This window comes from Panthera tigris, chromosome A2 (genome assembly GCF_018350195.1).
Source record: "Panthera tigris isolate Pti1 chromosome A2, P.tigris_Pti1_mat1.1, whole genome shotgun sequence".
Lineage (NCBI taxonomy): Eukaryota > Metazoa > Chordata > Mammalia > Carnivora > Felidae > Panthera > Panthera tigris.
The window spans coordinates 58,188,857-58,205,430 of record NC_056661.1 but is presented as its reverse complement, the minus strand read 5'-3'; the positions used below and the strand labels follow the sequence as shown (position 1 = coordinate 58,205,430).

At 45.4% G+C, this 16,574-nt stretch overlaps 1 protein-coding gene across 1 annotated transcript; it reads right to left on the bottom strand.

Moving 5' to 3' along the window:
* Positions 1–4,462: 4,462 nt before the first annotated feature.
* Positions 4,463–11,051, bottom strand: PRR20G (proline rich 20G). The gene is made up of 2 exons (XM_042977365.1): positions 10,901–11,051; positions 4,463–5,157 (listed from the first exon to the last, which is right to left on the bottom strand). Exon 2 carries the CDS (start codon positions 5,123–5,125, stop codon positions 4,610–4,612), a length of 516 nt encoding a protein of 171 aa, XP_042833299.1. The 5' UTR covers positions 5,126–5,157; positions 10,901–11,051; the 3' UTR covers positions 4,463–4,609.
* Between the last annotated feature and the right edge of the window lie 5,523 nt (positions 11,052–16,574).

Here is a 16,574-nt window from a genome sequence, read left to right as displayed (position 1 = left end):
GGGGGGGGAGGGGGGGCGTGGGAGGGTTACATTTGGGTGGGACTTGCTCATTCATGGTCAGCGGTGGATGGAGGTGGGAGGCAAAGGACCCATCAGAGAAAAACAGGAAGTGAATCATGAGCTAGCATTCTCGCCATCTTTAAGCAGAGAGTGGAGTGGAAATGGTCTCGGGGACATCTTGGCAAGGGGACTGAAGGTGAGTGTAAGTGGGATTCCCCATCTGCCTGAGGGAAGAGGGGCATCCTCTATGCAGACTTGAACCATCTAAACCAGCATCAGGTAGCTCAGTGACATGAGTAAGCAGGAGAAAGGTTCCAGAGCAGGGGGTCCAGATGGCCAGGTCTCCCAGTGTCCCTTACTTACAGCATTGATACCAGCCTTTTGAAAAATGCACTTCCAGATCTTGAAAGATGTCCTTGTCAGATGACTTTCAGGTGCAAAACATGCTTTTTGATGCCTTGTTTAACATGAAAGTACAGAGACGCATATCCCCTGGTGATAGCAGCAAGTAGATTTTAATACATTTATAACATATATTTATTTTATATTATATTATATATTTATATTATATATTATATATTATATTAATATTATAAATATATTTAATATAGAGAGACCAGTGGTCTTCATGTTTTAGGATAAACATCCCATTAATAAAAGCATAGAGACTGGGGGTGGTCCTGAAATGACCAAGAAAACAATTTCTGAGTTGCTACAAGGGGGCCAGCTGCTATGGCCAATGTGACCTTGAGGGTGGCGTGGTGCAGAGCCCACGGTAGGAACCAGAGGAACAGCCCGGGGGCTGGGGCAAATACCTGCAGGACATATGAAAAATATCACTATTTCTAATATATAAGAAGTTCCTACGAAGGGATAAGAAAAAGATTTAAAACCTGCTAGAAAATTGCGCAAAGGCTATCTACTGGCTATTAACAGAGAAAGAAATAAAAACGGCCAATAGATACAGAAAAGGTACTAAACCTTACTAGCAGTCAAGACAATTCAAATTAGAACAATAATGACATATTTTTATTCAAGAGATTGGCAAAAATTATAGAGTGCCGGCATTGATTTCTGGGAAGACTGTGGGGAAATTGATGCCCTCATATACTGCTGGTGGGAAGTGACATTGATACAGCCTAATTTGAATGCAATTTCTTAATATCTATTAAAATAACATATGGCCGTTTGACATAGGAATCTCACTTCGCAAATTTATTTTACTAAATGAGAAGAACAGATCCTTAAGACCCCGTGTGCAACACATTCAGCCAAACATCTCAGTGGTAGAAACAGCCTGGAATGGGTGCCATTAGCGGAGAGTCCTTGTGTAACCTCAAGTGCATGCATTTTGTGGAGAGATACCCAGCTACTGGGGACGTAGTGACACATGGGTTGACCAGAAGCTGTTCCAGGGTGAACGCTGGCATATAGGAGATGTCCCAATGGCAAGGCAAGAGGCGGGTCCCATCATGGACGGGCTCGTGGTGGTCTGGACAGTGCTTCCATAGCAAGGCACCTCTGCCCGCTTCAGATGGAGAATGGGGTCCAGCGAGGTGCCAGCCCCCAGCCTCCTCCCTCCCCCCCATCTGCCACACCATTTAGACTCTTTAATCACTTCCGTGAGACCCCCGGAAGGATAGCACATCCCATTTCTGTAAAGTCAAACCACAACCAAGGCTTTTTTTTTTTAATCTTTATTTATTTTTAAGAGACAGAGAGACAGAGTGTGAGCAGGGGAGAGGCAGATAAAGAGGGAGACACATAAAACGATTGTACTACAATAAAAGCCAAAGAGAAGGGTTTATTTAAGAGGATGGTTGAGTACACAAGAAAAAAAATCGCTCATGGGAAAAATTCTCTTCGTTTTCCTTGGACATTTTCTCCTACAAATGAGTCTTAAAATCAACCCGTCAAAGCCTACTTCATAAAATGCAAAATCCAATTCATAATAAACCTTTTATCAAACTCTGAGCGGATGGGAATGATCTCAACTTGATCAAGCATATCTATGAGAAACCTACAGGAAATGTCCTGCTTAATGGTAAAACATTTAAAATATTCCCACTGAAGCCAGCAACACACAGGAGGCTGCCATCAAGTTACTTATTTCTTATTTAGCGTTTGAGATGTGTCATGCTTTCTCCTTGTTTCTATTAACCCCCCTTTGCCTTTTGTTTGATTCACCAAATTTTCTTTGACCCACTTCTTTTCCCTCTGTCTGTTGGAAAGTTTGCACTGCGGTTCAGTTCATTTAGTGCTTACCCATGGGTACACAGACTTTACAATGTTTCGAGTTCCATTGCTTCTTCATACTCAGCATCTGTAACGTCTCCAGAAACCAGACAAGATTTATAGTACTTTTTAGCTCCTCCTGGACTCCCCCACCCTCCAAATTTCTATGCCAATGTCATCTGGAATTTTAATGTCAGGTTATTCTTCTCTCTTCCAGAATCATAGGAAGAGGGGCACTGGGTGGCTCAGTTGGTTGAGCGTCCGACTCCGGCTCAGGTCACGATCTCACAGTTCGTGAGTTCGAGACCCATGTCAGGCTCTGTGCTGAAGGCTCAGAGCCTGGAACCTTGCTTCAGATTCTGTGACTGCCTCTCTCTCTGCCCCTCCCCTGCTCACGCTCTGTCCCTGTCTCAAAAATAAATAAACATTAAAAAAAAAAAACTAAAAAAAAATGAATACAGTTTACTAGTTTCCCTGCTTACTGGTCCTTCTTGCACCCCCACATCTTCCTCTTATTTTCTTCTTGTTTGTTGTTGTTGTTGTTGTTGTTGTTGTTTAGATTTTTGATTTTTTTTTTTTTAATCCTGGCTGAAAACCATCTGTGCTTTCGCTGCAGGTAACTAAAAACTCAGCTCGAACTCGCTTTACGAGTTCGGGGACAATCAAGTTCAGAGAGTGCTCCTGCTTTGGGTCCAGTGTCCTTAGCGTTCAGGCTCATTATGTCATGTCCCCACCCCTCCTCCCATTGCCCCTCCCACCCTTCCTGAGGGGGTGAATTGGCCACAGGAATTCCAGAACCTCCTGTCCATGCACCTGAGCTCGAGCGCACCTCTGACTGGCTTTAGAACTCGAGACTCAGTTATTGCCTCTCCGCGCTTTGAGGACACCTCCCTGTTGTTTTCGGAGTCCCTGGTGCTGCCAAAGGAAGTGTGACGTCAGACTCCCTCTGCCTTCCTTGGAGGTCTCGTCTCCCAGACGGTTTGGGGGACTCTGCCTCCGCCACACCTCGTCCAAGTGCATGTGATTGCTGCATCCTGCTCAGGATTCAAGTCTTTCTTCAGCTGGGGAAGTTAGCCAGACAACACGTATATTGCTATAGTCCAGATGTTCTGTTCTCCTTGGTAGAACCCCGGTGTTGGACGCCCCTACTTCAGAAGCTACTGTCGGTGTGAGATAGCTTTCAAACCCTCCACCTTTCTCTGGCCACATCCTGGGGGCTCCCTCCGCCTGAACACCGAGCTTACTGATTTGTGCCTCAGTCCTGTCCCTTCCGCGATTCAAATCACATAATTCTGTATTCCAACAAAATTCGTCTCAAGCGTCTCTATCTAATTGGCTTTTTATGTGAAGTACATGTTATTGTGTCAGAGATATCCTATCACCCCATATCTCTCTGAGGATATTAATTATACTCTTTAAAATCCTTTTTCTGAATGTCCTATTGCTTACTTCCTTGGTGTAACTTCTCCTTTTTTTTTCTTTTGTTCCTTCACCGTGTCCGCTTTTCTTTTTTTAATTTAAAAAAAAAATTTTTAACGTTTATTTATTTTTGAGAAATACAGAGAGATAGAGAGTGAGTGGGGGAGAAGCAAAGAGGGGGGAGACACAGAATCCGAAGCAGGCGCCAGGCTTGGAGCTGTCAGCACAGAGCCCGACGCCGGGCTCGAACTCACGAACAGTGATATCATGACCTGAGCCAGAGTCAGATGCCTAACTGATTGAGCTACCCAGGCGCCCCCGTGTCCACTTTTCTAAAACATTTAGCAGTTCTACATCTCAGGATTGAAAAAAAAAAAAGCTAGCTGTGAACGCATAGACTGAATGTGTCTTCCCAAAATTCACGTTGAAATCCTAACCCCTCGGTGTGATGGTATTAAGAGGTTGAGCTCCTGTGAATGGGATTAGTGCCCTTATAAAAGGGATCCCAGAGAGTTCCCTCACTCTTCCAGCCATGTGAGGACACAAGACAGCTATCTATAAACTAGAAAGTGAGCTCTCACAAAGAATCTGCTGGCGATCCTGGACTTCCAGCCTCCAGAGCTGGGAGATATAAATGTCTGTTGTTTATAAACCACCCAGACTGTGCTATTTATTATAGCAGTCCGAACAGACTGAGACAGAAGAGGACAAGAGGAGATTGTGGATTTATTTCAGTAAGCACTGAGGGACTAAATTCATACACATCTTTGATAAAACAAAAGGAGGAGACAACAGGGGGGCAGGCGTGTGACCCTGCCAGGATCCTGGGAAGAAACTTACAGGTGCAGTCTGGACAACATAAGGCAGGGGGAGGGCTGAGTGGGGACAGATGGGGACTTGGCTGGCCTGGGAATAACACCCAGCTCAGACAGACTCTGGTGGCAAGTGACGGAGGTCACTGCGCAATGTGGGTAAAAAATTCTGGGACCCCGTACACAAAGGTACCAGAGGGGGTCTGCGTGAAGAACAAAGTTGAGCCTTCCAAGGGTCTGAACCCCAAGCAGGGATAGACGCCAGAAGTTGGGGCATCGGTGAGGACCCAATACCCAGACGCATCGGGCAGCGCCTGGACTCCCGCCCCAGGCTGTGCTGTAAGTCGCACCATCGCTGCCCCAGTAGAAGGGAGGGATGGGGTCTGTGTGGCTCCTGATTCCACGTGGTGTCTGGGCTCATCGCGGCGGTCCGACTGCACACGCAGACCTGGTCTCAGCATGCGTCTTGGCCTCCCTTGGAGGCCAGGGTCTCGGTGAAGGTCTGTTCCCCTTCCTTCACGATGGCCTTGGTCTCTGTCTCCGAGGTCAGGTATGAAAGCCGGGGTCACATATCTCATAGGTTTCACCACAGCAAAGGGTTTCGAGGGCTGGCCTGGCTTCACGGGGCCATCTGCTTTCACGATGCCTCCGGCTTCCATCCCAGAGCAGTCTGGCTCCTGAGAATGCACACCTGAAGCAAAGTAGAGAAGCAGAAAGTGGGAAGAAGAAATCAGAGCTTCTTGAGGAAGCTTTGGGGGCAGGATAATGGGGGGGAGGGTATGAGGTGGTCCAGGAGACCCCCAAATGCCAAGGACTTGTTATGTGTGGCACTCTCACTGGTCATTTCTTTTTATGAAAATTTTTAATTATTTTTTAAGTGTTTATTTATTTCAGAGAGAGAGAGAGAGAGAGAGAGAGCAAGTGGGGAAGGGGCAGAGAGAAAGGGAGACACAGAATCTGAAGCAGGGTCCAGGTTCTGCACTGTCAGCACAGAGCCCGACGCGGGGCTCGAACTCACGAACCTTGAGATCATGACCTGAGCCGAAGTTGGACACTCAACTGACTGAGCCACCCAGGTGCCCCCCGACTGGCCATTTCACTTGGCCTCCCCACCATTTATCCAGCTAAATAATCACCATCCCCATTTTCCTGATGGGTAAGCTTATTCTAGATTCACTTTGAATTCACTAGATTCAGTTTGAATCAGAGTGACAGTCCCTGCCCTCACCAGGCTTAAATTTCAATAGAAGAGACAGACACAACACAACAACAAAAAAATATAATGTCACCAATGGGTGACAAGTTGGAAAGTAAAGGTGTTAGGGTATTACGAGGAAGGTGGTTTTGAATCCAAAGGGCCTGGAATTCTATCTTAACTGACCTGTGATGAGCTTCAGTTTTCTTTTTCATGAATTGACATGGTGATACACCGACCCCTGGGGTGTTACAAAGCCTTGGTTTCTAAGAGCAAATGCTTAGATTAGGGTCATCCTAACTTGTCCTTGGGGGCAGGAGGCCCAGAAAGTCTGGCTGGAGGAGTCAACATAAACCTGTAAGTCAGGACCTTCTCAGGAATGAGCGGGATTTAGCAAGGCAAGGGCTGAGTAGGGAGGGAGGATTCCCAGGGGGATGGAGACTGGGAGCAGGCTTCTAGAATGGAAAGAAGACTGGACTAGCTGGAGGATAGCACGGCAGGAGGGAGAAGTTCATAAAGACCCCTTGAAGCTAAGCCAAGTTTCAGTTGATCCTAAGATCAAAGGAGAACCATTGAAAGATTTTAAGGAAGGGAGCAAGTTACCATGTTTGGACTCCAGAAAGTGAAGTGTGGACAGAGAAAAGAAGGGGGAGTGCCTAGAGGCAGGAAGGCTGGGAAGAGGTAAGGGAAAGACAGCAGGACCACAGGGATCCCCTGAAGACAGGTTGGATGAAAGGGGGCATCTGGGGCCCCCACCGATGCTGTTTGTCTGCAGGGCACTCTCCTGACCATTTGTTAAACACACCCCCACCGCCATGTGCCTTCCGCCAACAGAGAGAGCCAGGAGGCTGTTTCCCCAAGGTAGGGCTCAAGGGAGAAGGTGCAGGTTTGTGTCACCCGAGTGGCAATGTGAGAACACAGATGTGAGTCTGAGGCTCCACGCGGGGCTCAGCTGGAGCTGGATTTGAATCATCTACGCAGAGTTGGTCATCACCGCCATGGGAGCTGATGGGATTGGTACTAGAGAATGAAGGAGCAGAGAGCGCCTCTGATAGAACCCTGAAGTCCGCTGCTGACCTCTAAGGGAAGGGTAGAGACATAGCACCTTTCAGGGCCACTGGTGCAGAGGGAAACTGGGAGGGTTTACCCAGATCCAAGATGGAGGGAACAGATCAGGGAGGGATGAGCTGCCCACAGTGTTGGCGACGTGGGACAGAGCAGGCCTGCTTTGGGGCCACTTCTGTTGGCCCCCCGGACTCAGTGAGAACAGCATGAGGACAGTGGCAGAGGCCATATTCCACAGCAGCGTGGTAGGGAAGATGGCAGGTGAGTGATGACGGTAAGCAGGAGACAGCAAATGTGGGGCTTTTCCCAGGGGTCGTTGAGTCATGGTTGGGGGGCAGTCCTGGGACACAAGAACCCAACAATAGAGAACACCAGGCATAAAGAACGGCTCCAAGAGACCCACTGCCATGGAACAAATTGAGAGCATTTCAACATAACGCCTTCTTTCTCTACAATCATCATCCAAAAATTTTAAAAAGCCAGGATCAGATCCTCTCATGGGTGAATTTTTTTCCAGTTCTCGGCTACAAAAGCTCAAACTCATAATAATACCTTAAATCAATCTCAGAATGGTCAGGGTCCCCACAGCACGAGGTGGGGAGTTGCAGGCTCTGAGACACGGCCATAGCCCTGTTGCTAGTTCCTTTGACCCCATCTTCTCTGCACTCAGGGGCTGGCATAAACAGAAAGAAAGGGACACTATAGGAGAGTTCTGGAACTAAGGACAGGTATAATAGTTAAAAAACATTTGAATTTGGGGGTTTTGAGTTTCAGAAATCAGAGTCCTGGGAGATTCAGGCATATCAAGCTTTATTCAACACTTAAATGACTCATGTGGTCCTGCAGAGCCATTTACATCTGCTGTCCCAAACTCAGGCTCAGAGCTCAATGTGACTCCAGAAGCAACCAAGAATGTCCTGGGTGAGCTGGCAGGGGGCTTGCCAATAGGACCTAGAGGGCTCAGAGAGACCTGCATGGACTTAATGGCCAGACACCAGTAGGAACAGAAGCAAGGGGTAGCTTCCAGACCAGAAGCAAGGACCAGAGCATGTTTCCCTGTGTTGACCTAGATTTAACCCCAGCAGAAGTGGGGGCAGAGGGGAGGGAGGTGTGAGATCATTCATTGACCAAAGAAAGTCTGAATTGATAAAGCCCCCTAATTCAGGAACACTAAAAAATCAATAAGATAAACAACCAAACAGAGGAAAATAGCAGAAAGCAATCACAGGCCATCCATAAAAGGGAAAAAGCAAATGGTCCCTATACACATAGGATGCTAAACCTCACTTACAAGGAAGCCATCCAAATTAAAGGAAAAGTTGTACCATTGCTATGCATCTATCAGACTGGTAAAGATGACAAGATTTAGGACACTCAGTGTATGGACAGAAATGTTATGGTGAACAATTTCACAATAGCTATAAAATTTTAATGCCCTCCAGAAAGAGAACATGATGGAGGTACTTGGTTTATCATAGATCATGAAGCAGCATCCAGCTATAGGAATGAAGACAGTGTGATGTTCAAAGAGAGATAAATGACTGAGCGATAGAATGGAACAGACAGCCCAGACTGGATCCACATCTATGGAGATTTAGCTGATGACAGAGCTGGCACTGAAGAGCATCTAAAGACTCTTCCCTGAGAAGCCTGTGAAGTCTAAGAGAAAAACAAACAAACAAAAAAAAACCAAGAAACCGGCACGTTGGGGTTCCCCAATTCGGCAGGCCAGCCACATAAATTCTGCAGAACCCACAGTCAACAGGCCCCATTCATTGGCTCAGAGCGACCATTCAGCTTCTCAGCATCCCTTTTTCAATATTGCGCAGCCAACAAGGGGACATCAAACATCAGAAGAAAGACTAACGTGAGACAGGAAACTGATAATCAAACAGAAAGAAAGCAACTTGCAGGAAGTAGCTTATGCCATAGGTGAAAGTTTCAAAAAAACATATCATTAATATCTTTCGAGAGAGAAGAGAAGAAATGATGCCCATGGATCAATTACAAGATACTTTTATTTTTTAATGTTTATTTATTTATTTATTTTGATAGAGAGAGAGGAAGACAGAGAGAGAGAGCATGAGCAAGGGAGGAGAAGAGGAAGAGAGAACCCCAAGCTGGCTCAATGACGTCAGCACAGAGCGCAACATGGGGCTCCATCCCATGGGCTGTGAGATCACAACCTGAGCTGAAATCAAGAGTCAGATTCTCAACCAACTGAGCCACCCAGGTGCCCCAATTACAAGACACTTTTAAAAGGAACATTCAGAAAAGCAAACAAACAAAAAGACCCATTCGAAATTAAAATTATGAGAGCAGAAATTAAAATCTCCATGGAGGGGATCTCACAACTGTGAGATTGGGCTCCTCACTGGGCTTGGAGGCTGCTTAAGATTATCTCTGTCCCTCTGCCCCTCCCCCACTCACACGTGTGTGTGTGTGTGTGTGTGTGTGTGTGTGTGTGTGTGTGTGTGTTCACTCTCTCAAAAATAAATAAAAATAAAATAAAGTAAAATAAAATAAAATAAAGTAAAATAAAATAAAATAAAATAAAGTAAAATAAAATAAAATAAAATAAAATCTCCGTGGATATTTTGAAAGACAAAGTTGAGGAAATGTCCCAGAAAAAATCACAAAAATAAAAAATAAGGGGGATAAAATATAAGAAAATTAGAAGCATAGTATTACCAAAGCTAATTATCAAAAAATTTTTTGAGTTATGAAGACAAAGAGAAGATTCTAAAAACTTCCAGAGAGAGAAGCAGAGAGAAAGAGAGATAGAAGGAAGAACTGTCTTCAAAATTCTGAGGGAAAAGGATTTCCCACCTAAAATTCAATACCCAACCAAACTATCATGAATCAAGAAGGGTAGAAAAAAGACACTTTTAAATATGCAAGGTCTCAAATAATTTTTTTGGATGCATGTTTCCCCAGGAATGCTACTAGAAGGTTTGCTCCACCAAACAAACAAAAAACAACAACAAAAAAACAAAAATAAACAAACAAACAAACAAAAAAAAAAAACCAAAACAAGACAGACTAAGAGGGTATAAAATTCCAAAGTGGGGAAGAATTCCCCAGATGATGGTCAAGGGAGATCCTAGGATGGCAGCCTGAAGTTGGCTGAGAGCAGCCAGTCTAGGCTGGAGCAGGTTAAAAGGGTGTGGCAGTAATGCCACCAGAAGGTGAAATTGATAAGACACTCTATTGAGTTTGAATTTAAACAACTGAGGGGGGCACCTGGGTGGCTCAGTCGGTTGAGCATCCGACTTTGGCTCAGGTCATGATCTCGCGGTCTGTGGGTTCCAGCCCCAGGTCAGGCTCTGTGCTGACAGCTCAGAGCCTGGAGCCTGTTTCAGATTCTTTGTCTCCCTCTGTCTCTGACCCTCCCCTGTTCATGCTCTCTCTCTCTCTGTCTCAAAAATAAATAAACGTTAAAAAAAAAAATTAAAAACAACTGAGGAAGAGTGAGAATGGATTAGTGGTCAATTGGCAGATAAAAGCCCAAGTATTAGGTTTTGGAAAATTCAAGTTGCACCAAAGGAGAAAGTGATCCTGGTCGACTAGATGGTCCCATTTTGAATAGTGACATTCTGCGGGGAGGTGGGGGTCTGAAGGTGTGTGTGGGGGGGTGGGGCGAGTGCGGCTATCGGTGAGGAAGGTGGGAATGCAGGAACTACAGCTAATTCCTCCTCTCCCACAGAGGGAAGACCATAAATAAAGTCTAAAATGGAAAACCGAGTTAGTAATAGTGTAAACATGGTATTTAGAGAACAGAAAGTGATGTTGAAAGAAACCAAACAGATGAAAACGGTTGTCTCTAAAGTGTGAGAAGTTGAGAAGTAGCAGGGGCTGCTGCTTTTCATAATGTGCCTTATTGGGATCTCTGAGTTACATAAGTAAATACCAAAAGTAAAATAAAAACCAGGAAAAGGTTAGAAAGCAAGTAACTGAGGGTGCCTGGGGGGCACGGTGGGTTAAGCCTCTGACTCGATTTTGGCTTGGGTCATGATCTCACCATTGGTAGAATCGAGCCCCGCATTGAGGTCTTTGCTGGAGCCTATTTGGGATTCTCTGTGTCTTTCTGTCCCTCCTCTCTCCCCCCACCCCCCTACTCTCTGAAAATAAATAAATAAACTTTAAAAAGAAAAAGGGGGCACCGGACACACACCTGACCTCCTGCTGTTGAACTCTTCGAAGCTGGCTCTGGAAACCTGGAGAGCAGGACACCCTTTCAGGAAGAGAGGTCCAAGGGGTTGAGGGTCCAGAAGTGTCCACAGATCAGGACTGTAGCTCAGACCTTAGCCGTCGGACGTCCTTCCTACAAGCCTCCAAGAAGTCTACTGAGCCTTGGGCTGCCCAGTCCCCTTATATAGGACGGTGGGTGTTACCCTGGCACACGATTGGATAGAAGTGGGTGGTAGGTGGAGCCAAGGTGGGCAGGTCTTGCTTGACTTGGGAGGAGTTTACTGGACTAGAGTTTTCCATTGGCCAAATGGGCCCCCCATGACTCAATCATTCATAGATGGGCACGCCCCATCGACTGATCTAATCGTTACAGGAAAAAAAATGCGTAGTTAATGTTGTGTTAAGTGCCAGTGAAAGGGAGATGTCATGAGAGCGATTAATAAAATCGGATTAGGTCTGGGGCCGGGCGTCAAAGAGAAGGATATCTGGGCTGAAATTGGAAGGGTTGGTAGGTAGGCACCAACCCGGTTGGGTAGAGCAGGGCGCAGAGGACAGGTGAGGAAGAGCCCCTCAGAGGTAGAAGGGAGCCCAGTTCTTTCCAGGAATAGAGAGGAGGCTGGCTCAGACTGAGGGGGTGGAGGGAGATGAAGTGGGCAGACCACCCAGGTACTGCTCTTGTTCTAAGGGCAACAGAAAACCACAGGGGGGTTTTCGGCAGAGGGAGATGCTGGTGATGAGATTAACATTTCATAAGAGATCACCCTGGCCGTGAAATGGAGAGCGATTTGAAAGTGCCGAGATTAAAACATGAGGGGCAAGGAGGCCACTGCAGCCCTCTGTGTTGAGATAGTGTCTTATTAGACTAGGGCGGTGGGCAGTGGAGAAGGGAAACGGTTAGAGAGAAATTTACAGGCAAGAACCAAAGCCATGCTGGTCTGGACACACCCTGGAGGGGGAGGGGACCGCCAAGTTTGTAGGGCCGCTTATTAAGACAGAGGATGTGCCAGGAACCTTGCCTAGTGGGAGGATTATAAACTTGGTTCACACACGCTGGGTCAAAGGAGCTTTTCTTTTTAAGTTTTTTTATTTTGAGAGAGAGCGAGTGGGGGAGGGGCAGAGAGAGACAGAGGGAGAGAGAGAGAGACAGAGAGAATCTCAAGTCGTCTCCACACTCAACGTGGAGCCCAACTTGGGGCTCGATCCCACGAGCCTGGGATCATGACCTGAGCCAAAATCCAGAGTCAGCCTTTCAACCAACTGAGCCACCCAGGTGCCCCTACCGATTTTATTTTTGAGTTGACTTTCTATCATTGAGTTGTAATAATTCTCTGTGACTTACGGATACAAGTCCTTGGTGGATACATGTATTGTGAATGTATTTTCCCAGTCTGCGGCGTGCCTTTTCATTGTCTTAACGGGTGTCTATCAACGAACAGAAATTTTTAATTTTAATGAGGCCCAATGTCTCAGGTGGAGATTTCCAGGGAACCAAATCTGAAAGGGAAATCAGAGCTAAGGAGGTTGACGAGGGGTGCGTTTTAGGGGCAGGGGGGCAGGAAGCAGGACAGGGCGGTCTCAATGTTATGCTTCCGCTGACCCGTAGGAGCCCACAGCCGTCTGTGGGGGGCTGAGAGCCGGCTGCTGGGCGCCATCTAGCCGTTGGGCTCCTACACCCTCTATTTCTGAGCAAGTGTCTGGGTGGTAAATCACAGTGTCCACTGCATAAAATGTATCAATATTTTCTTGTGTAATTCATGTTTGTTTGTTTTTTATTTTTGGTGTCCCATCTAGATCTAGGGTCATGATCCAAGGTCATGACAAGTTTTTCCTGTATTTTCTTCTAGAAGGTTTTATAGTTTTAGCTTTTGCCTGTAGGTCAATGACCCACTTGTGGTCATTTCTGTGCAGGGCGTGAGGTAAAAGTTAAATTTTGCACTTTTGCATATGAATATCTAGTGTGTTCCAGCACCATTGCTGAAATCGGTGGTGTCAGGGCGCCTGAATGGCTCAGTCGGTTAAGCATCCGGTTTCAGCTGAGGTCATGACCTCATTGTTCCTGAGTTGGAGCCCAGCGTCAGGCTGTGCCCCTCCCCCACTCACGCTCTGTCTCTCTCTGTCTCTCAAAAATAAATAAACATTAAAAAATTTTTTTAAAGAAATCAATGCTTTTTTTTTTCTTTCATGAAACTGGATGAGAGTTTTAAATTTCATGTGGCGAATTAAGTTAAGGGAAAAAAAAAAACAAACCAAGAACCTTTCCCAACTATCAAAATAATGGGGTATGCTCAGGCAAATGAGTGGATGGAATAAATGAGAAACACATAACAGCTAACAACGATAATTAACATTTATTGCATGCTTGCTGTGTGCCAGGCATTGTTACCTACACTTCTCATATATTCAAGCATTCAACCCTCTCAGAAACGTTAAAATGTAGGTGCTACTGTTATTCTTATCTTACAAATGAAGAAACTGAGGCACAGGACAATTAAGTAGCTTGTCTAGTGTGCATAGGTCAGGATTTGAACCTGACTCTCTTGTGTAAGAGCCCAACATCTTAACCTCTTTCTTCTGGTGCTGACATCTGTACGGAAATTAATACCAAACCAAGATCATATTGTGATTTGATTAGAAAATGTGTGTATTAGTTTCCAATCGCTGCCGTAACCAATTACTGTAAACATAGTCACTTAAAAATAACACAAATATATTGTCTCTGTGCTGTTGTGACATTTTATTTTATATGCTCACTGGCTCTCTATCAATCTGACCACTTCGGGTTTTGGTGCTTGGGTATCTTTGCCTGTCTGGTCTCCAGTTGGGGGAATGACCTTTTTTTCTATTGCTAATTCTGAGCATCTTTGAAATTTGCATAATGTGGCTTCACTCCAGCTTTTTTGTTGTTGTTGTTTTTTTAGGTCTGTAATTTGTTGGTTGTATTTAACTGTAGAGTTCTGTTGTGATGTTTACTGTATTATAAAGCTCGTGGTTTATAAATCAATAAATGATGACTTGGAGGTTGGGAAAAAAACTCTGGGGACCAAAAGTCCAAAATAGGTCTCATTGAGCTAAAATCAAGGTGTCGATAGGGCTTCGTTCCTTCTGGAGCCTCTAGGGGACAATCTGTTTCCTTGCCTTTTCCAGCTTCTAGAAGCTGTCTGCCTTCTTTAGCTCATGGCCATACTCTCCATCTTCAAAGCCCACAGTGTAACAAAAATACTTTAGGGGTCCCCCATGATGATTAACTGGGGAGCGAGTGAAATGAAGAGGAATTGGGGGATATGTGTCTTTTACCAGTTGCAAAAATACATATATTCTTTTCCCATTTTTGAAAAATAATCTCATAGAAGGCTTTTTCTTTTCTTTTCTTTTTTTTAAATGTGTATTTATTTTTGAGAGAGACAGAGACAGAATGCAAGTGGGTTAGGGGCAGAGAGAGAGGGAGACACAGAAGCAGAAGCAGGCTCCAAGCTCCGAGCAATCAGCACAGAGCCCGACGCGGGGCTCGAACTCAAGAATCGTGAGATCATGACCTGAGCCGAAGTCGGACGCTCAACCGACTGAACCACCCAGGCGCCCCCAAAGGCTTTTTCGTCTTTTATGACTTTTTTTGTATACCGTTTTAAGAAAACTGTGTGTAGGGAAAGAGTAGACAGGACAGAAAAGTAGGTAGGAGACTGTGATGATTCCCCTACGTGCCCATCACCCAGCACTTATAGTTGCCAACACATGGCCAATCCAACTTCATCTCTACCCTGCTACTCCTCCGATGCTGGGTGACTTCAACGCCTGGGATTTTTGAAGCAAATCCCAGGCATGATGCCATTTAAACCGTAAATATTTCATTATGTGTCTCTAAATGGTAAGAGCTCTTTTCATAAAACATAGCCATGATAAGGATGTTTCAATAAAATAAAAGAAATGAAGAGGGTCCAGTTAAGAGGAGGGGGGTGAAGATACAAGAGCAGAGGCAATCATCAGAATCTGAGATTGAGGTGAGTGTGTGCATTTGTCACTGAAGCAGTCACCCAGTGGTTTCTATTTTCTCTATTTTCTCAGTGCAGGTAGAACATTCCCGAACCTGAGGGAAATGCTGCGAAAGAAATATATGAGGGTAATTAACATGGGCTGTCACAGTCGAAATCCCCCCTTTTGAATCCCAGTGGTTTTATTCAGTCAAGGCCTATTTCTCATGTGAAGGTCAATGTGAATTGGGTAGACTTCCCACCTGAAGCACATGGTCTCCGTTTAACCTCCATTCCCATTTTATTGGCCACTTCCAGTAACGTGGCTCAACCTAAGTGCCTGGGGTGGGGAGGAGGACCTGGAGATTGGGTGTGGACCAACTTGTTATCCCACAGGAGGTTTGTACCGAAAGATCATTTTGGAAGCTTTGACCACTTTAATAACACACATGCATGCACACACACACACACAATTTTTTTTTTAAACATTTAGGGATGTGCTACTGGGTAGAGGTCAACTGTGCAGACCCTGGAGGGGTTGTGTCTGGGCTGTAATTCCAGCTCTACTACTCCGTACATATGACCTTGCCTGAACCATCTAACTCCTCTAAGCCTTACTTAATCCATTTGCACAATAGAGATTAGTAACGGTATCTAGGTTACCGAGATTTTTCTGAGGATAAATTGAAATAATGGATGGAATAATGAAACGATAATGGGTGATATTGTTTGTAGGCAAACAAATGTTAATTATTATTCTTAATAGCATGTTCAAGTGATGTTGTTTATCTACGAAACCCAAGAATAAGAAAATTAAGAAAAGTCCTTAGTTATATGCCATTAATAACCAACAACATGGCAGGATGAGCCAATGTGGACCCTGCCCTCCATACACATACACCCAGCATAGAAATGTTTGAAAACGTATAAATATAGAGCTGGCATTGAAAGAAAAAACAGCGGATGCTTGTGTGTCAATAATAAAATAATTGATGTCATGGCAGTCCTCATGAATATTGGTTCAGAAATAATTCTTGGAGGACAGACATAGAGGGGTTTTTTAACGTTTATTTATTTACTTTGAGAGAGAGCAAGGGAGCGTGAGCACGTGAGTGGGGGTGGGGCAGAGAGAGAGAGAGAGAGAGAGAGAGAATCCCAAGCAGGCTCTGTGCTGCCAGCACAGGGCTCAAATTCATGAACTGTGCAATCACGACCTGAGCCAAAACCAAGAGCTGGATGCTTAACCAACCGAGCCATCCGGGTGCCCTGAAGTAGATGGCTTTAATGTTGCCTCTAGAATGGAGACTTGCCCTTGCACCCCCCACGTTTTATTTTTTTTTTTTTTTTATTTTTTATTTATTTTTGGGACAGAGAGAGACAGAGCATGAACGGGGGAGGGGCAGAGAGAGAGAGGGAGACACAGAATCGGAAACAGGCTCCAAGCTCCGAGCCATCAGCCCAGAGCCTGACGCGGGGCTCGAACTCACGGACCGCGAGATCGTGACCTGGCTGAAGTCGGACGCTTAACCGACTGCGCCACCCAGGCGCCCCTTCACCCCCCACGTTTTAGAGCCAGAGGAGAGACTTCAGTTGAGACCCGGGATCCTGGAAAAAATGCCCTTCAGTGATAAGGAAGCTAAAGTAAATCTTCCCAGCAGACCAGAGAAGCAACAAAGAAGCTTAGGTCTGCTT